This window comes from Oryctolagus cuniculus, unplaced genomic scaffold (assembly GCF_964237555.1).
Source record: "Oryctolagus cuniculus unplaced genomic scaffold, mOryCun1.1 SCAFFOLD_55, whole genome shotgun sequence".
NCBI classification, from domain to species: Eukaryota; Metazoa; Chordata; class Mammalia; order Lagomorpha; family Leporidae; genus Oryctolagus; species Oryctolagus cuniculus.
The window spans coordinates 135,666-157,058 of NW_027208214.1; the positions used below are offsets into that span (position 1 = coordinate 135,666).

Genomic DNA, 21,393 nt, shown 5'->3' on the forward strand with positions numbered 1-21,393 from the left:
CATTCTTTTCTCCATAACAGCTATACTAATTCATGTTTTCACCCTCCATGTGTGAGGATTTTCTTTTCCAATATCATCTCTAGGATTTGTCCTTTTTTGTCTTTTTGGAATAAGATGATAGGATATTGGGTTTTTGTTTTTTAATCAGTTTATTTGTTTATTAAAGATTTATTTATTTGAAAGGTGGAGTTACAGAAGGAAAGACACCATCTGCTGGCTCATACCCCAAAGATTTGCAACAATTGTGGCTGGGGCAGGCTGAAGTTAGGAGCTTCATTTAGGTCACCCACATGAGAGGCAGGGGCCGAGTCCTTGGTCCATCTTCTGCTTTCCCAGGTGCATTAGCAGGGAGCTGAATTGGAAATGGATTAGCTCGAATTCAAACTGCAACTCACATGGAATGGTGGCATCACAGGTGGCAGTTTAATCCATTTTGCTGCAATGCTAGCCCCTTTGTGAATTTAATTCCTCAAAAAGTGGTCAGTAGTTTTGCATCCATCTCACTTCCTTTCCTTTCTGTTATTATTCAACTTATTGGAGTCTTATTTTTGTCCCCACTATTCCTCTCAAATTGGTCTTCCCAAGGTCATTAGTGATATCTGTGTTGGTTACATGCAATGTATGCTTTAAATACCTCATTTACTGAGTGCACATCATTCACATAGCACTTCACTGAAGTTCTACTATGCGCCAAATCCTCTTCTAAGCACAGAATACAGGCCACTTCTCTCTTAGGAGTTAATATGACAATATGCTAACAGGAAAATGTAAAATATAGTTTCCTTAAGAATAAGTTGCATTATGAAAGTGAAGCAGAGGGGCTGGCACTGTGATGTAGTGGGTAAAATTGCTGCCTACAGTACCGGCATCCCACATGGGTGCTGGTTCGAGTCCTGGCTGCTCAACTCTCTGCTATGGGCTGGAAAGCAGTGGAAGATGGCCCAAGTGCTTGGGTCCCTGCACCCATATGGAGGACCTGGAGGAAGCTCCTGGATTCCAGTGCTGGATCTGTGCAGCCCCAGCTGTTGCAGCCATTTGGGGAGTGACCCAGCAGATAGACCTCCCTCTCTATTTCTCTCTGCATAACTCCAACTTTCAAATAAATAAATCTTTAAAAAATATAACATGAAGTGGAGTAAAGAGATTGAGAACAAAGTGGTTTGGAAGGCAGCATACATTTCTTAGCTCCCTCCTCAAACACTGCACCCTCACCATTCATCACCTCTCATCTCCTTGGCTTTTCTCTATCATTTCAATTACTCTGTTTCAGTTCATTTGCCATTTCTTCTGCCTAAAATTAGATGTGGATATTGCTCAGGTGTTTACCATTGCAGTGCTTGTCCTCATACTTCACAAATATGTGTAGTGCCTGGGTAAACTCATCTACTCCTCATGACTTAATACTTATTATTTTGTTAAAGAAATTTACATTTATCCTGAACACAGAACTCATATATGCAACTATGACCATCACAGGTTCGTCAAAAGCAATATGAGAAAAATTAAAAGTAAAATTTGCTTTCCCTTTGTTAAAGCTTACCTCAGAATATATCACTGACATTCTTTTTTTAAATATTTTTTAATTTAGTAAATACAAATTTCCAAAGTACAGTTAATGGATTACAATGGCTTCCCCCCCCCCATAATTTTTTTTCTTTTTTTACAGAGAGTGGACAGTGAGAAAGAGACGGAGAGAAAGGTCTTGCTTTTTTGTTGGTTCACCCCCCAACGGCTTCTGCAGCTGGTGCACCACGCTGATCCAATGCCAGGAGCCAGGTGTTTCCCCTGGTCTCCCATGTGGGTGCAGGGCCCAAGCACCTGGGTCATCCTCCACTGCACTCCTGGGCCATAGTAGAGAGCTGGCCTGGAAGATGGGCAACTGGGACAGAATCAGGTGCCCTGACCAGGACTAGAACCCAGTGTGCCGGCGCCACAAGGCGGAGGATTAGCCTATTGAGCCACAGCACCGGCCACAGTTATCTTTCATTATTCACTTTTTTTCATTATTCACTGCCCTGCAACTTGATTCATTCTTGTTTTTTTCTGGGTCCTGTGGAATGGTAGTAGGTTGCTTCTGGGATATCCTTTTTTGTGTTAGTAGATATTTGGTCATCTAAAATCATAGTTTTTAGTTTCTATATTTCTCTGCTAATCATGAGGACCTTCCAGATGACTGCAGAAAACACTGGCAGAAATGAGGATGTATAAATTTGCTAACAAAATTCCTCAGAGAATTTGATTTAAATTGTGGAATTTTACAACTGAGAGTTGCAGAGGTTGAAAATATCAGATCAAGGCCCTAATAGGCTTGATTTTTCCAGAAGCCTTTCTCCTGATGTGACAGACATATATATATCATTTGACCTGCTTAAAAGCACTTTCTTCAGATAGAGTCACATTGGTGGTTAGCACTTCAATGTTTGAGTTTTAGGGAGGCACATTTCAATCCATAACAGCAAAAGGGGCCCTGTGGTCTGCCTGATAGACAGCCAACTCTGGGGAGGACAGAAGTTTTGAAATGAGTGTAGGATTTCTTACAGTATTACTTTCAGTACTAACTCCATCAAAAGTTGTGCATTCATGTACACACAAACAAAAATACGTATACACATTAACACATTCTACAGTGGAAGTGCCTGATGGTTGTGTACAGGTAACATCAATATAATGCTTCATAAGATGCATATGATAATCAATATTTATAATTGCTAAAAGATGAATACTGATGTGTGGAAAATAAAAGCTAAACCTTACCTTACAATATTGTAGCCTAGTCTACATAAAAGACATCTTCCTAAAACCTGTCACTGGCCCACACTGTGTCATAGTAGAATTAAGCCTCCACCTGCAGCACCAGCATTCCATGTGGGCACCAGTTTGAGTCCCTGCTTCTGCACTTCCAATCCAGCTCTTTGCTAATGGCCTAGGAAAGCAGTGGAATATAGCATGAATGCTTGGGCCCCTGCACCCACATTGGTGACCTGGAGGAAGCTGCTGACTCCTGGCTTCTGGCACCTGGCTTCAGATTGGCCCAGCTCCAGCCATTTTGGCCACTTGGGGGGTGAACCTGTGGGTAGAAGCCTCTCTCTCTTTCTCTTCCTCTCTATATCTCTAACTCTGTCTCACAATAAATATTTTTAAAAACTTTGCACATTTTAAATTTCTGATACTCTAAACTAGCACAGAACTACATTATACATTGGAAAGATACATTCAAAAATTATAAATCTAGTGCATTGCAACCAATTTTTAACAAATAGTTCTGATTTTCTCAGCGTTATGTACTAAATTAATGACATAATGAGTCATGGTAAGTTTTTCAGCTCTTTGAAAGGCAGTGCTATAAAGTGAGAGAGGGAGAGATCTTGCTTCTGATTTGTTCACTCCTCAAATGGCTGCAATGACTGTGGCTAGGCCAGACTGATGTCAGGAGCTAGGGTCTTCTTCCAGGTCTCTCACATGCGAGCAGGAGCTCAAATAATTTGAGTCATCCTGTGCTGCTTTCCCATACACATTTGCAGGGAACTGGATCAGTTTGGAGCATTAATGTCTATGATACTCTCCTTGCAGTTAAAAGAATTAGAACGCATCTCGATTATGGGTGGGCTAAGTACAACAGCTTCCAATTGTCCAAGGTTTGGACTAGATGGGTTCTAAGAAAGTTTGTTAAAATACTTATTAATAATAACTCTCAGTTTAAGCTTTTCTTACCATATTTTCATGTTTCCTGATGTTAATATCTATGGGAAAATTGGGTCTCTGGATTGCAATGGATGAAAGCATCCAGACTAACAGTAATAAGGTCAACAGGCAGCAGAATGGTGTCCTCTGAACTTAAAAAGCTTTTCTTGTTTGCTAGAGGGTGACCTACTGTGTTACTCTGAGACACTTACATAGACAGTAGATACTGGAGCTGAAATAGAGTATGCCACATTTTGGTCCATCCTGCATATAGTTTTTAAGGTTTTATTTATTTGACAAGTACAGTTCAGACAGTGAGAGGAAGAGAAAGAGAGAAAGGTCTTCCATACACTGGTTCACTCCCCTAATGAATGCAACAGCTGGAGTTGGGCAGATGCTAAGCCAGTAGCCAGGAGCTTCCAGGTCTTCCTCATAGGTGCAGGGGTCCAAGGCTATCTTCTCCTGCTTTCCCAGGCTATTGCAGAGAGCTGGATGGGAAGAGGAGCAGTGGGGACTAGAGCTAGTGCATATATGGGGTGCCAGCACTGCGTGTGGAGGATTACACCACTGCACCACAGTTGCGGCCCCAGTCCATCTTTTATTAAGGAGACCTCAGTAACCATGCCCAAATTTTATTGTCCTATATTCATGGCCAATGTCCTAGCAGACAACATGGTTTGGAGAATTGTAGGCACAAGGTGTGTAGACTTCATTTCTCATACAGCATAGTTAATAACAAGGTTCCAAGAGGGGAAATTACTTGCATCATAGTCCTTGAGAACTAATGATCATCATAGGTGATCTAAAGAATTTAGAAGGTTTGTGAGCCCTTAGAATGAAAAAGTCACTGAGAGCACAAGGACAGTGCCTAGAGTTTATTTTGATGGATTTTAGCCCCTTTCATCAGAGGGAGGTCCAGATAAGCTGGACGGATTTGTAACATCAGTGACAATTAATTTTGTAAATGAGGTATGCATTGCACTAAAACCCAAGTAGGATGATTAGGCTTGTATGTACTTGAGAAGCCTGTCAGATCATCTCATTCATGGAGCTTGTCATCTATGTGATGCATGCTTGTGTTCCTGATAAGTGGTGGGTGTGGTTAATTTTTTTTGCAAAAATTGTGTTTGATGGCAAAGTCAATGAGGTGTCCATGTATACGTCAGAAGAAGTATCTTTTCAAGGTGAAGGCAAACTGAGACTGAGGGGCTTTTGTAAAAACTTTGAACAAAACACATTTGCCACACTTGTAATAGTTAAGACACATCATTTATCTATTGAGATGCATCAGATTTGTTAACATTAGGTATAAGGTACAGTGGACATGGTGGGTGGCATACCGCAGTATGATTTTAGTAATTATCATGAGGTGCTTTTTTTTTTTTTTAATAGATTTAGCAGATGAAATTGGGCTGCCTAATGGGGAATAGCTGGAGTAATCTCCTTTTTGTTAAATAAATCTGAGGTAATAAATGTCAGTGTAAGAAGACATTGAGTTTTCTTTTATTGAGCCATCTTGGTTATTTTAAGCTGGGATCTGTGAATTCTCATTTTCTCTAGTCAAGTTGTAACTTAAAAAGTATTTTATTCCTCATCATGTTGGACTAACTCTGCTGCTTCTGGGATTTTTTTGTACATCTGACAATTGGAAATGGAGACAATAGTATAATTAAAATGAGATGTACCAAGTAAAGTATGTATTTTTCTTCTGATACATATTTTGGAATTCTTCTAAAATTCCTTGTTAAATTTAGTTGAATCCCTGGTTAAGACTTTTGGAGCCACACTACTGAGTACACCTATGAAACTTTGTTCATAAATGCATATAGAACCTGGGAAAGTTGATGTATATCTTATGCTGTAGAGACATAAGATGGAACATCTTTTTTTATCCTTTTTCATTATAAAATTTAAAAACAAATTTTAGGTTTTCAATAGGATCAAATTATGATAAATTTAAATACAATTCCCAAAAATTCTTTCCACATTTGAATTTCTCCACTTATACTATGTTTCTTTAGGTTGTAAATATGTCAAGCATTAATGAGGAATTATTATGTGGATATCTCTTGTGGTTAGACAAGTTCTGATGTAACCCCTCTGTGTCCAAGGAGTCTGATTTTCTAGCTGATGTATGGATCATCTTCATTGCTTCTAATGGAGACATGCATTGGTATCTGGGAATCTAGCCTCATCTGCCCATGATGTCAGCAGGTCAGGACCATGGGAAATCTCCTCTGGCCTCCTTCTCAGCATGTGCCATTCCAACCATTCCCACCATCTTCACAGAATTCCTGACTCTGGGGCTTTCCTCATATTGCTCAAGAACTGTGTGGTTGGTTTCTGTGTCTGTGGATGTTAGTGTGAGGGTGAAAGGAACCTTGGAGAGCAGGACAGGTGTCTGCTCTTGGTGGCATAGGTGACAGTCATAGATCTGAGGTGTTAAGTTATGTCATTCAGATGCACCCTGTAGATCTTGGCTGGCCTAGGAAGGGACACCAATGCCACATCCTCAGTTCTGGACCTGGAGAAAGGGTGAATAAGGTTGAGATTTTAAAGATGTTTTTATCAAAAATTGGTGCACTGAAACAAGACCAATGTGTCTCCAGTTGTACAGAGGCAGCTAGAAAAGTTCTGTAGAAAGACTGTTTCATCCAGAGCCAGCACTGTGGTGCAGTAGGTTAATCCTCCATGTGGGGTGCCGGCATCCCATATGGGCACCATTTCTAGTCCCGGCTGCTCTTCTTCTTATCCAGCTCTCTGCTGTGGCCTGGTAAAGCAGCAGAAGATGGTCCAGGTGCTTGGGCTCCTGCACCTGGGTGGGAGCCCAGGAAGAAGCACCTGACTCCTGGCTTTAGATCAGCACAGCTCCATCCATTGTGTCCATTTTGAGAGTGAACCAATGGAAGGAAAACATTTCTCTCTGCCTCTCTCTCTCACTGTCTGTAATTCTACCTGTCAAATAAATAAATAAAATTCTTAAAATAAGAAAGAAAGAAAGTCTATTTCATCCAAGATGACAATGTGATGGAGCTGGGTGTTCAGGCCATTTGAGATGAAACCTGTATGGGTGACTGTTGATTGCAGCTCTGTCACTGTTTTGAACTGTCACTCACATGGGATACAGGCAGCAGCTTTACCCACTAAGCCACAGGCCAGTCCCCAAAATAACTTTCATTAATGTAAATTTTACTGAATGTAATTAATTTCAACAATAACAAAGTTTTACTGTTTTTTATTGTTACAATATCATTTAATAGAATTTTTGCAATGCTCCATTCCTGCTGACTACCTCCAAAGCATGGAATTGAGGAAACAGCTGCTGAATGCAGGAGACTGGGTGCCCAGGCTCATCCTTTTGTGGTTGACTGCAGTAACCAAGAAGATATTTACAGCTCTGCAAAGAAGGTAAAGACAGAAATTGGAGATGTTAGCATCTTAGTAAATAATGCTGGTGTAGTCTACACATCTGATTTGTTTGCTACACAAGACCCTCAGATTGAAAAAACTTTTGAAGTTAATGTGCTTGCGCATTTCTGGACTACAAAGGCATTTCTTCCAGTGATGATGAAGAACAATCACGGTCATATTGTCACTGTGGCTTCCGCAGGTGGACATACTGTGGTCCCCTTCTTACTGGCTTATTGTTCCAGCAAGTTTGCTGCTGTTGGGTTTCACAGAGCTTTGACTGACGAGCTGGCTGCCTTAGAAAGAACCGGAGTCAAGATGACGTGTCTCTGCCCGAATTTCATAAACAGTGGCTTCATCAAAAATCCAAGCACCAGCCTGGGACCCACCCTGGAACCTGAGCAAGTGGTAAACAAGCTGATGAATGGGATCCTGACAGAGGAGAAAATGATCTTTGTGCCATCTTCTATACGCTTTTTAATGATATTGGAAAGGATCCTTCCTGAGCGTTTCCTGGCACTTGCAAAACGAAAGTTCCACATTAAGTTTGATGCAGTAATTGGATATAAAAAGAAAGAATAAGTGTCTGGTCTTCCTGAACACTGATTCCCCACATTTAAGTGATTTCTCGTAACATTAATCAGTTTCAACGTTGGAAGTTCCCTTTTTCCTAATTGTCCTTTTTTCTTCAGTATCACCCTGACTATTCTCATTTATCTCCACTTTTTTTTATCTGAAACATGATTTCTTGTATCACAGAAATGACCATAGGAATTGACTTTACAGAAAATGAGGAAAAGGAACAAAAACAATATGACAGTAATTCCTGGGGAAAAAAGAATTTTTTTTGCAATGTTTTCATTAAACCAAAGATAACTTCTGATTAATCTCTGCCACTTAATAGAGGTGGGTTCAGTTGCCATATATTTGCAGGTTTAAATAATTTTTCCTCCATGAAGTTTGTTTTCTTTATTTATGTATTCATGATTCTTTATTCATTCTAGCACTCCGTTTTCTACAGTGCAATGTAGAAAGAAAGCCATGAAATTTTCTTTTAAATCCTTGCATTTATGTTTTCTTCCAGGAATGATTCATGACACCTCCAGATATTTCAAAGAGCAAAGAAAATTAATACATCACCTGCAGATTGTGTACTTTTAAAATCATATTTATTTTATGCATTTGAAAGATATAGTCACAGAGAGTAACAGAAAAAGAGAGAGAGAGAGTCTTGCATCTGCTGGTTCATTCCCCAAAAGGCCACAAAGGTCAGAGCTGAGCCAATCTATAGGCAAGAGGCAGGATCCTTCTGCATCTCTCACATAGGTGCATGGGTCCACGCCCTTGAGTCATCCTCCAGTACCTTCCCAGTAATATTTGTAGGAGCAGGATTTGAGGTGGAGAAGCCAGGACTCAAACTGGCACTCATATGGGATGCTGGCTCTGAGGGCTGGGGCTTTATCCCACTGTGCAACAGCACTGGCCCTGTAAGTGTTTTTTTTTTTTTAATTATTCTCAGGTTGCTGTCAGTTTTCTTTTTAGATTTATAATAATTTGTTAATAAAAATGGAAAAATAAAGATAAATTTTATTCTTAGGGAATATATAAAAACAAGACAAATGAATTTGTCATGACTATCAAGCATTGAAGTAATCTAACATAAGGCAATTTGGTCTCATCTTTCTGTTGCCATAGCAAAATACATATTATTTATATTTTTAAATGAGGCTTCAAGGATAATATTCGAAATTGGGGGTCATGATGTCAAATACAGTCATTATTGTTATATAGATGATGTAGTGGGCAGTGTTTCAGTACCACCATGGAAATAAACACTGAACATTCTGCAAGAGTAAGAGTTAGCTAGTGCTAAAACACAAATCAGTTGCATTTATTTTTTTAATTGTTAGAGTAATGCAGACCTTCATAATTTGGGGAGCTGACCTTGATTCAGAGATAGCATAAGGGCTGTGTGAGGAAAAAAAATCTATTGCAGGTTCTTTTATGTTTTAAGTTTTTATTTAAAAATTTATTTTTTATTTGAAAGTCAGAGTTACAAAGAGAGAGAGGCAGAGAGAGAGAGAGAGTAGAGATCTTCATCTGCTGGTTCACTCCCTGGCTGCCCACAATGCCCGGAGCTGTGCTGGTCTGAAGCCAGGAGCCAGAGCTTCTTCTCAGTTTCCCACATGGGTTAAAGGACCCAAGGGTTTGGTTCTTCTTCTACTACTTTCCCAGGTCATAGCAGAGTGCTAGATCAGAAGTGGAGCAGCTGGGTCTAGAAATGGCACCCATATGAGATGTCAGCACTTTAGGCAAGGGTGTTAACCCACTGCACCACAGCTCTGGCCCCAAGATTTATTTATTAACTTATTTGAAAGGCAAATAGAGATATGGAAGGATGGGTAGTAAGAGATACCTTCCATCTACTGGTTCATTCACAAAATGACCACAGGTATCCCATGTGGAGCACCAAGGACTCAAACTGTTCACATTGGGATGCCTGAATTGCAGGTGGAGGGTGCAGGCTTATCTGCTGCACCATAATACTGGTGCCTACTACAGGTTCTCAAGCAAATCTCTCTGCATTTCCCTCAGTCACAAATGCAGATTATAGTACAGAATTTCTCAAGGAAATTTCTTTGGAAATTTGATGCAGAGATAGAGTATCTGAGCTGACTTCATAAACACTAAGTTAAGTCTGTAATGTCTCAATTTAAAATTTTTTTTCTCTGCCATAATTGCATTGACTGTGCATGGTGTTTTCCTGGAAATTCTTCTCTGTTCAAACTCTTCATAGCTTCCCTGATGGTTTCTTGTCTTTTTCCCTGAATACTTCTACATTCTTCTGAACATTGCTCATTCCAGAGTGACGATTGTCCCCCTTTCAGCCTCCTGTGCAATTGCCCTTGACATAGTCAGGCCTTTCTGAACAGAAATTCCTGTTTCCCTCCAGCTTGGGCATTTTTCACAGCCTTTATACCACAGGTTTGATCCCCTGTTGAATGCTTCTGTGTGGCTGTCCAAATGCTCAACAAATCTGAAATGAAATGGCATCCTTCCTTCTTCCTCCATATGCATGCAGAAGTTATACAACTGCCATTTTTTGTTATGTGACAGAGTTGACATGTTGACCAGGAGTGTTCTATCACAGGTGATGATAACATTTGAAGACCTGGCTGTGTACTTTACCTGGGAGGAATGGCAGAACATGAACCAAGCTCAGAAAATCCTGTACAGGGATGTGATGCTGGAGACCTACAGCAGCCTGTTCTCCTTGGGTGAGTGACACTCATCACATGCCCAGTGGTAACATTTTCTCACTATTTGACAAATAAGTGAGCACTATTAATAAACTTTATAAATGAGGGACAGGAATAGAATTTGAGTCCATGAAGAATCTGATTATATACCATCTGAGAAGGAATTCAAATTGGAACATTTGTTGCATAGCTCCTGGACCATGCTGTTCACCTTTAATTAACCCAAGATAGTGATTTCACAAAGTGTTACATTATTTCCATTACTAGGGCACTGCATGACCAAACCTGACTTGATCTTGAAGTTGGGGCAAGGAGCAGAGCCCTGGATGGGGAAAGAATGCTTACATCATAGCCTTCCAGGTCAGTGTGTACATAATGGTCAGGGAGGCCAAAGTAGAATCATTGCAGCAGATGTTGAGTGGTGGTCTTTCTCTTAATTTTTTCCAAGTCTTACTTCAGACACAGTTATTCTACAGTATCTATGGAGATCAGTATCTCTGGTAAAGGCAAAGGAAATGAAGTTTCATGTGTAAATCAGCAACTGATCAAAATCTCCAGAATTGCATATTATCACAGAGGAATGTTTATGTAAAAAATGAAAGGAGGTCACCAGGGATGACAACTGCACAATGAGATAGAAATAAATTTTGAAGAAATTAAGCAGGTTCTGGTCTGCAGAAACAAATTCTTTAAATTGCTTGTGAATGTATACCGAAGGTGGTATATTGGGACTTTCTGTAACTATTGTAGTTCTCAGAGGCTGAGGATATCAGATTTCCTTAGAAATATGGGGAAACTGTAATAGAGTGCAGATAAAACAGTTTTTCATTAGAAAAATCCCACAAATGCTGTTTCCCTGGGAAGACAGAACATGAGACAACCTGATGCAAATCTTGTCCCTTAAATGTGATCCTGCTTGGAATACAGACACATTAAACTCTTCTCCACCTGCAAGAAAATGATCCAGCAAAAGTTTCCCATATTGATGTTTGAAATATCAGAGAAGTACAAAACAGACAATTTTATAAAAATGAACTGGAATGAATAGGACAAGGAAAAATTGATTTCTTGGCAATAGCTGATTATTTTTACCACACATATGTCCTTTCTTTAAAATCTTATATAGTTGTTTCACCTTTGTGAAAGGCAGAAAGTCAGTGAGAGGAGAAACAGTGAGAAAGAGATTTACTATTAGCTACCTCCCCAGATACCTGCAACAGTTAGGTCTGACTAATTTGAAGCCAAACGCCTGGCATTCCAACTATTCCAATCTGATGTATCACAGGGTCCCAAGCACAAGAACCATTATCTCCTGCCCCCTGGTATACATTAGTAGAGAGCTGTATTTGAAGCAGAGTATCCTGGGCTTAAATTGGCACTGTGTTTGGATGCAGACATTCCAAGCAATGACTTGTATTCATTTTGTTAATTCTATCCCTCTTAAATACAAGTAACTTCATTCCTTTTACATGAGTATGCCAGGAAAAAGAATTATATTTGATTTATTGACAGCACCATTTTTTTTTCTCACTTCAGTTGCCATGAAAAGGGATGACCTGATTAGGAAAAACCAGAAAAGTCAGGACAAAAATCTGAACCAGAATGTTATGAAAAACAATAAGACATCAACTCCCAAGATCATTGAATTAAGAAGAACACTTCATTTAAGTTCAAACCATATTCCAAAACTGAGTATCAAAAAGAGAATCTATTCAGGAATGAAACCTGAAGAATGCAATGTATGTCACAATGTGTATCTGCACTGTGGGCCTGTTCAACTACAAACTGGAGAAAAATTTGATGCTACTAATGTGCCTGGGAATGCTCTCCAGATCTGTGAGGCTCTTAATCAACAGCACAAAAATCAGACTGTGCAACAGTCATTTGAACCAATTGGAAAAGGCAAAGTCTTCAAAAGGAAAAATATATTTTGTCAATCTGAGAGGCATTTTATGGTAGAAAGTAAGAAGTCAACTGCCACTATTGGCAAGACAACTCAAATAGAACATGATTTCCATAAAAATTCTAACCTCAGTATGCATCAACAAAGTCCCAGAAGAGAGAAAGTTTATGAATATAGTAGTTCTTTGGAACCTGTCATTGATCAATCACCTCTTAAAATAAATCATAGACCACATATAGGGAAGAAACCCTATGCATGTAAGCCTTGTGGAAAATCATTCAGTTATAAATTCTGCCATGCAATTAATTACGGTACTCACGTAGTGGAAAACTCTCATGTGTTTAATGAACATGGAGAAGCCACTTACCAGAAGTCACATCTCATAAATCATCAGAGAATTCACTCAGGTGAGAAACCTTATGAATGTAATGACTGTGGAAAATACTTTGGTCAGAAGTCACACCTCATAAAGCATCAGATAATTAACACAGGGAATAAACTTTATGAATGTAATAACTGTGGAAAAGCTTTTGGCCTAAAGTCACACCTCATAAATCACCAGAGAATTCACATGGGAGAGAAACCTTATGAATGCAGTGACTGTGGAAAAGCCTTTCGCTATAAATCAATCCTCACAAAGCATCAGAAAATTCACACAGGGGATAAACGTTATGAATGTAATGACTGTGGAAAAGCCTTTGGCCGGAAGTTCCATTTCATAAATCATCAGAGAATTCACACAGGGGAGAAACCTTATGAATGTAATGACTGTGGAAAAGCCTTTGGGAAAAAGTCACACCTCATAAATCACCAAAGAATTCACACAGGAGAGAAACCTTTTGAATGCAATGACTGTGGAAAAGCCTTTCGCTGTAAATCAGTCCTCACAAATCATCAGAGAATTCACACAGGGAAGAAACCTTATGAATGCAATGAGTGTGGAAAAGCCTTTGGCCAGAAGTCACACCTCATAACACATCAGAAAATTCACACAGGGGTGAAACCTTATGAATGCAGTGACTGTGGAAAAGCCTTTCGCTGTAAATCAGCCCTCACAAAGCATCAGAGAATTCACACAGGGGATAAGCCTTATGAATGTAATGACTGTGGAAAAGCCTTTATGTGGAAGTCTTGTCTCATCCTACATCAGAGAATTCACATGGGGGAAAAACCTTATGAATGCAATGACTGTGGTAAAGCCTGTAGCCAGAAGTCACAGCTCATAACTCATCAGAAAATTCACACAGGAGAGAAACCTTATGAATGCAATGAGTGTGGCAAAGCTTTTGGCCAGAAGTCACACCTCATAACTCATCAGAAAATTCACACAGGGGTGAAACCTTATGAATGCAGTGACTGTGGAAAAGCCTTTATGTGGAAGTCATGTCTCATCCTACATCAGAGAATTCACATGGGGGAAAAACCTTATGAATGCAGTGACTGTGATAAAGCCTTTGGCCAGAAGTCACATTTCATAAATCATCAGAGAATTCACACAGGGGAGAAACCTTATGAATGCAATGAGTGTGGGAAAGCCTTTGGCCAGAAGGCACACCTCTTAAGGCATCAGAAAATTCACACAGGGGAGAAACCTTATGAATGCAGTGACTGTGGAAAAGCCTTTGGCCGGAAGTCCCATTTCATAAATCATCAGAGAATTCACACACGGGATAAGCCTTATGAATGTAATGAATGTGGAAAATCCTTTATGTGGAAGTCACATCTCATCCTACATCAGAGAATTCACATGGGGGAAAAACCTTATGAATGCAATGACTGTGGTAAAGCCTTTGGCCGGAAGTCACAGCTCATAACTCATCAGAAAATTCACACAGGAGAGAAACCTTATGAATGCCATGAGTGTGGGAAAGACTTTGGCAAGAAGGCATACCTCATAAATCATCAGAGAATTCACACAGGGGAGAAACCTTATGAATGTAATGACTGTGGAAAAGCCTTTGGGAAGAAGTCACACCTCATAAATCACCAAAGAATTCACACAGGAGAGAAACCTTATGAATGTAATGACTGTGGAAAAGCCTTTCGCTGTAAATCAGCCCTCACAAAGCATCAGAGAATTCACACAGGGAAGAAACCTTATGAATGTAATGACTGTGGAAAAGCCTTGGCCGGAAGTCCCATTTCATAAATCATCAGAGAATTCACACAGGGGAAAAGCCTTATGAATGTAATGACTGTGGGAAAGCCTTTATGTGCAAGTCACATCTCATCCTACATCAGAGAATTCACAAGGGGGAAAAACCTTATGAATGTAATGACTGTGGAAAAGCCTTTTTTAAGAAGTCATCTCTCATCCTACATCAGAGAAGTAACACAGGGGAGAAACCCTATGAATACAATGACAGTGGGAAACCATTTGGTCACAAATCAAGCCTCATAAGTCATCAGAGAATTCACACAGCGTAGAAAGATTATGAATGTAATGACTGGAAAAGCGTTTCTGAGTAAGTCAGCTCTAGCACCCACATCAGAGAATTCACACAGGGTAAAAACCTGATGAATGTAAAGACTGGAAAAGTCTTTACCCATAAGTCAAACCTCAAAAGGCATCAGAGAAGTCACACAGGGGATAAACCTTCTGAATGCAATGACTTGGAAAAGCCTTTGGCCAAAAGTCAAGCCTTGTAAATAATTAGAGAAGCCATACAGGAGAAACCTTATGAATGTAATGACTGTGGAGAAGTTTTCTTTGCAAATTTCTATGCAATTCAGAGCTCAATGAACATCAAAGAAGTCACAGGAGAGAAAATTTATGATGGCAATGACTGTGCAGAAGCCTCTTCATATGACAAACATCACAAAGCATCAGAGAATTCACATGGGGAGAAATGTCATGAATAATGATAGTAGAAAGCCTTTTGTTATAATTTTCAACTAATAAAACATCACAGAATTAACAGGGAATTTTCCACACAATTGCCTTTTTGTGCAAGTTCCTTTTCATTAAATAACAGAATCCATCAAGGGAGAACAATAAGATTATAGTCAGTGTGGATATGCCTTTGGTGCCAATTATACCTCATCAAGCATAACAGAATTCACATGGGGAAAATCTTATGAATGTAATGACTCAAAAGTTTTTTACCATAACTTAGCCCACATTGCACATCATCAAATTCATACAGGGAAAAAAACCTTTGAAAGTAATCTTGTGGAAAAGCCTTTACTTAGAAGTCATACCCCACAAGACATCAGAGAATTCACATGGGGGAGAAATCTTATGAATGTAATGAGTGTTGGAAAGCTTTGCCAAAATCTCAGGTACAACATTAGAGAATTCACAAAGTGGAGATCTCATGAATGAAATAAACGTGGGAAAGCTTTTTGTCATAGGTCATACCTCATAATCCATCATCTATTTTGAATGGGAGAGACTTTGAGAATATAATAAGGGGTTGGCTCTGTGGTTCATTTGGTTAATCATCCCCCTGTGGTACCGGCATTTCATATGGGCACCAGGTTCTAGTACTGATCACTCCTTCCAGTCCAGGTCTCTGCTGTGGCCTGGGAAGGCAGTGAAGGATGGCTCAAGTCCTTGGGCCCCTGCACCAGCATGGGAGACCAGGAGGAAGCACCTGGCTCCTGGCTTTGGATCGGCATAATTCCAGCTGCAGCAGCCATTTGGGGGAGGACCAATGTAAGAAAGATTTTTTCTCTGTCTCTCTAACTCTATCTGTCATAGAAAGAAAGAGTGAGAGAGGTAGGGAGGGAGGGAGGGAGGGAGAGAGAGAGAGAGAGAGAGAGAGAGAGAGAGAATGTATATATTGAATGTGGAAGAGTTTCCCTTCAAATAATGTAAGTATTAGGACAAAATTTTCTGCTGGAAATCACATCTTATCCAACAGGGACGCATGTAACGGAGAAAGCTTATAAATATTAATAGTGTTAAAAAAGCATTTGTCACAAATCTATCATACATCAGAGATCAGATGGGGGTTTCTTTTTTTTAACTTTTATTTAATAAATATACATTTCCAAAGTACAACTTTTGGATTATAGTGGCTTTTGTCCCACATAACCTCACTCCCACCTTCAACAATCAAACCTCCCACTCCCTCTCCCATCCCATTCACATCAAGATTCATTTTCAATTATCTATATACAGATAAATTTAGTATATACTAAGTAAAGATTTCAACAGTTTGCACCTACAGAGAAACACAAAGTATAAAGTACTGTTTGAGTACTAGTTATGCCATTAATTCACATAGTACAACACATTAAGGACAGAGATCTTACATGGGGAGTAAGTGCACAGTGACTCCTGTTGTTGATTTAACAATTGACACTCATAAATAGATGTCAGTAATCAACCGAGAATCTTGTCATGAGCTACCATGGCTATGGAAGCCTCTTGAGTTCACCAACTCTGATCTTTTTTAGACAAGGCCATAGTCAAATTATAGGTTCTCTCCTCCCTTCAGAGAAAGGTACCTCCTTCTTTGATGGCTCATACTTTCTGCTGGGATCTCACAGAGATCTTTCATTTAGGTCACTTTTATTTTTGCCACAGTGTCTTGGCTTTCCATGCCTGAAATACTCTCATGGACTTTTTAACCAGATATAAATGCCTTAAGGGCTGATTCTGAGGCCAGAGTGCTGTTTAGCAGGACATCTACCATTCTATGAGTCTGCTGTGTATCCTACTTCCCATGTTTTATGGTTCCCTCCTTTTTAATTCTATCAGTATTAGCAGACACTATTGTTTATATGATCCCTTTGACTCTTAGACCTATCATTATGATCAATTATGAACTAAAAGTGATCACTTTGACTAGTGAGATGGCATTGGTACATGCCACCTAGATGGAATTAAATTTGAATCCCCTGGCATGTTTCTAACTATACCATTAGAGGTAAATCCAGTTGAGCATGTGCCAAACTGTACCTGTACTCCCTCTCTTATTCCCACTCATATTTAACAGGGTCACTCTTCAGTTAAACTTAAACACCTAAGAATAATTGTGTGTTAAATAAAGAGTTCAACTAATGGTATCCAGTATAACAAAAAAATACCAAAAGTAATAAAGTAGTAAGATTTCCCTCAAAAGTCAGGACAAGTGGTGATCAAGTCATTGTTTCTCATAGTGTCCATGTCACTTCAACAGGTTTCCTTTTTGGTGCTCAGTTGTCACCGATAAGGGAGAACATATGATATTTGTCCCTTTGGGATTGGCTTATTTCACTCAGCATGATGTTTTCCAGATTCTTCCATTTTGTTGCAAATGACTGGATTTCACTGTTTTTGACTGTTGTATAGTATTGTATAGAGTACATGTCCCATAATTTCTTTATCCAGTCTACTGTTGATGGGCATTTGGGTTGGTTCCAGGTCTTAGCTATTGTGAATTGAGCTGCAATAAATATTAAGGTGTATATAGCTTTTTTGTTTGCCAATTTCATTTCCTTTGGGTAAATTCCAAGGAGTGGGATGGCTGGGTTGAATGGTAGGGTTATATTCAGGTTTCTGAGGAATCTCCAGACTGACTTCCATAGTGGCTTGACCAGTTTGCCTTCCCACCAAAAGTGGGTTAGTGTCCTTCTTTCCCCACATCCTCTCCAGCATCTGTTGTTGGTAGATTTCTGAATGTGAGCCATTCTCACCGGGGTGATGTGAAACTTCTTCTTGCCCAATGGGTTTGGCTATAACTTCCAGTACTATATTGAATAGCAATGGTGAAAGTGGGCATCCCTGTCTAGTGTAATGAATGTGGAAGACATTTTCTGGGAATTCAGGCTTGTATGAATATAGAATTCACAACAGGTCATATTGTTTGAATGCTGTAAGTATGAACATTCCATTAGCCAGAAATTAGACATCAACAGACTTCAGAGAATTCATAAAGTGAAAAATCAATGTAATGAATGTGAAAAAAATCCTTCTGCTATAAGTCAGTCTTCTATTCACACGAAGAGGCTCAGAAGTGAGAAAACTTGCAAAAAAAGAAGTTTTATACGACCAGTCACCTCTAGATGGTAAACTGATAACTCACACAAAGGCATATGAATGGGAGTACCTTTACTGTAAAGCAAATTTCCAGAAAACAAGATTACATTTACAGAAAAGTCTCTGAAACTGTGAAGTGTCTGGAGGGATTGTTTTTTTGGAATCACACCTCAGCAAGTGTGATGAATTGCCATGAAGACTGGTTAACCATTCTTGAGAGATTCTTTCTCTTATACTACCTTCATTTTTTAGTTTCCCATTATTATGAATGGAACCAGACAAATGAACTGTGTTTTCATGTATAAAGTTTGCTGACAAATATTCAACACTTGCAGCAGTTGATACAACAGTTATTTCAATAGTTTTTTGAAATGCCATCTTAATCAATTATAAATTTATTTGTTGTACATTAGTTTTGATGTCTGTCCATGATTTTTGCCCAACATTATTGTAGTGCAAACGAGTGATGTTGATATAGGGTAAGTTAGATAGTTTAAGTTCATGATCTGGAGGCCACACTTTACCCACCCCATGCTCCTATATCCATCTACCTGTCAGTCAGATAACCCCTTCTCCAGGAAATATTTCTCCTTACCCAGAACATGGAGGTGGTACCCTGTACTTTTTAATCACCTATAAGTTTGGGTAAAGAGGAGGTAGGATCTTCTCCTGGAGCAACAGCCAGCAGGGCATGAAAATCACCTTCATCTTCTCTGGCCCACTCTCCAAAGAAAGTCCTCATGTGCCTCTGTATTTTCTTCACTCAGAACTCAATTTCCACAATATTGCTAAGCTCTCACCTAAATATGTGTTTTTATCATGGAAACTATGAATATTATGTTTGAAAAATTTTACATATGTGCTTATGTGGAAGACTTTGAAATGAGTTAGCGTGGGTTTACCATGTAACCCTGGCTATAATCACAAGTGCCAATAAAGTCACTCATGTCACTCAGCTCCATCACTTTCTAATTCATGACCCTGGACTGCCTCTCTGAGCCTGTTGGATCTCCCCTCCTGCTCAGTGAGGCCTCAAATTAACTAGTTACACACTGCTGAGAGATGGAATCATCACAAAAATGTGGAGATAGCATGGACCATAACTGGAAACAATCCTTGGTCCAATGTAGGCTTTGTTCCTAGTCTGCCCCATGAGATCTAGCCACTACCTCCACACCCACTGTCTGCATCACTCATGGAGAAGCAGGGTTCTTCATGGGGACACAAAACATGATACCTTATATTCCTAGGACATACCATTGACAGTTCATATTCTACAACTGGTGGATCACATCCCTTTCAAAATTCTGACCTACATACTCCTTTACTTTTTTTCCCGCTAGGTTATATGAATCTACCTCCAGTACCTACACCCCCTCAGACTATTATCAGTGGAGGAGACCACCACAACACATCCTTTTATTCAGTATATATGGGAGAACTCATGTCAATGTGAGGTAAAAGTTGCTGCCTTTCTCAAACACTGTTCTTGCTGGAGGCTTTGTTTTGGCTGTACCCTGGTAAGGTTAATTGCAATCAGAGGTTTCTCTTTTTTTCTGCAAGACTCCTATATGTTAGCATTAATAGGGTATGATTCCTGTTATAGGGTTGGAGCTCCCATTACCCACCACTATCGTCTCAGACAGGATGTGGCCAAAGACTGCTCAGCGGCTTTTTAGAGATTTGTTTTGTTTTGTTTTACTGTTCAATAATACATGTCAGCAATTCCCACAAGAGATTGCTTTTGCAGACAGCTAAGCTATGTGCTAGAGATGGTTATCTACATATGCTTAGGTGTCTCAAGGAATAACCCTATTACTGCAATTTCCTGATTTTATGATGTAAAAGCAAAGTAGAGCTGGGAATCAGGGTTCACTTGGGACAGGATTCCAGTCAAGTTTGCACGTGTAATAAGTTCTGTGTCTTTTTTCCCGAATATCTCATGTGTGACTTCATTTTATTTGGTCTCTTTTCTGTAACATTTGGTTTCCTGACCAGGAAGTTGAATGAGCTGGCCCATTGTGCCATTTGTACAGGGGACAAATAGATCAGAGGTGACCACTGCAGGACAGATGACTAGACACCATTTCCAATACTTTTGGAGAGATTCCTCCCTATGAAAAATCTTGCTGTCACCCTGACCACTGCTGCTCATTCAGACTCACAGAGACTTGGGGCATTTGGACCTGGAAACACCAAATGAGATAAGAATCACCTGTCACCAGAGTCTAAGACATGCCTGACCCTATGGGTGGATGGCAGACTCTCCAAGAAATATTTATTTTAGGTTTCAAGATGGGACTCACCTTTAGAGGGAGGGAATGTTTTACACTCTGAAAGGTGTTTGAATGTATGGCTGCTTTTGCATGCATTGGCAGTTTGAATCTGTTGTCCCCAGTAGAAGCTATGAGTTATGAGTGGGCCTGAAACTGAAGTTCTCTGGTGATCCTCATATGGTCAAGGGTAGTTGGAGTCACATTCTGACATTGCTACAGTGAATTATCACCTAAATTCTAATAAGGAATGTGCTCAAATAGGCATCTGGCTGATCTTTATTGGAGGCACAACTCCCTTGTTTATCCTGTGTCTACAATCATAGTGTGGTTGCATAATGGATGGATCCCTTTCTGTGTTAGACATGTTAAAACATTTTAAAACAGGTTTAGTGAGGATTATGGAATCAAACCAATCTGTGCTACACTTAGAACCTTGTGTTGGTTTGAGTGGCCCACTTTCAGTATTGGCTGGCCCTCAGAGGGAATGAAACATGTTGCCATAGATCAAATAGTCTGAAGAGTCCTTACAGAACATCTCAGATACCCATATCAATTTCCCTAGATCAAATCATGGCTGTCCATGGCTTCTTTTGGTCTGGGATCCAAAACATTCTCACTCTGACTCTAGGAAAACCCTCACCAAAGATTTTCCAGGGCAAAACAGTGGAGGACACAGTCCTGCCACACTCTTACCAATTTCAGTATCCATGCTCCACTAGCAGGGCTTGTGGACACCTAGCCACCCCCGGATCTGTCCGAAGCAATTCTACCTCCTATGGCTCCATGTCTCCCAACTTCCAGTAAATTAATGTCTCTGGGCATCACAGAACAACCTTCTCCTAGCCCTACAGATACCATTGAGAAAGACAAGGGCACCCCCTGTCATTGAAGCAGATG

The 21,393-nt window shown here is 39.8% G+C and overlaps 1 protein-coding gene and 1 long non-coding RNA gene across 3 annotated transcripts in view; one reads left to right on the top strand and one right to left on the bottom strand.

Annotated features, from left to right (window-relative positions):
* Positions 1 to 6,947: 6,947 nt before the first annotated feature.
* LOC103346806 (uncharacterized) overlaps positions 6,948 to 21,393 on the bottom strand; it is a 104,284-nt gene continuing 89,838 nt past the window's right edge. For both annotated transcript variants that reach the window (XR_011385811.1, XR_011385812.1), the window contains exon 4: positions 6,948 to 7,078. This is a non-coding gene — a long non-coding RNA (uncharacterized lncRNA). The remainder of the gene's footprint in view (positions 7,079 to 21,393) is intronic.
* LOC138847939 (zinc finger protein 585A-like) lies at positions 6,970 to 15,177 on the top strand. Its single transcript, XM_070067677.1, is given in 5 exon segments — positions 6,970 to 7,497; positions 10,241 to 10,367; positions 10,617 to 10,709; positions 11,886 to 14,387; positions 14,390 to 15,177. Coding segments are annotated over 5 exon segments (3,264 nt in total). The 5' UTR covers positions 6,970 to 7,245; the 3' UTR covers positions 14,680 to 15,177.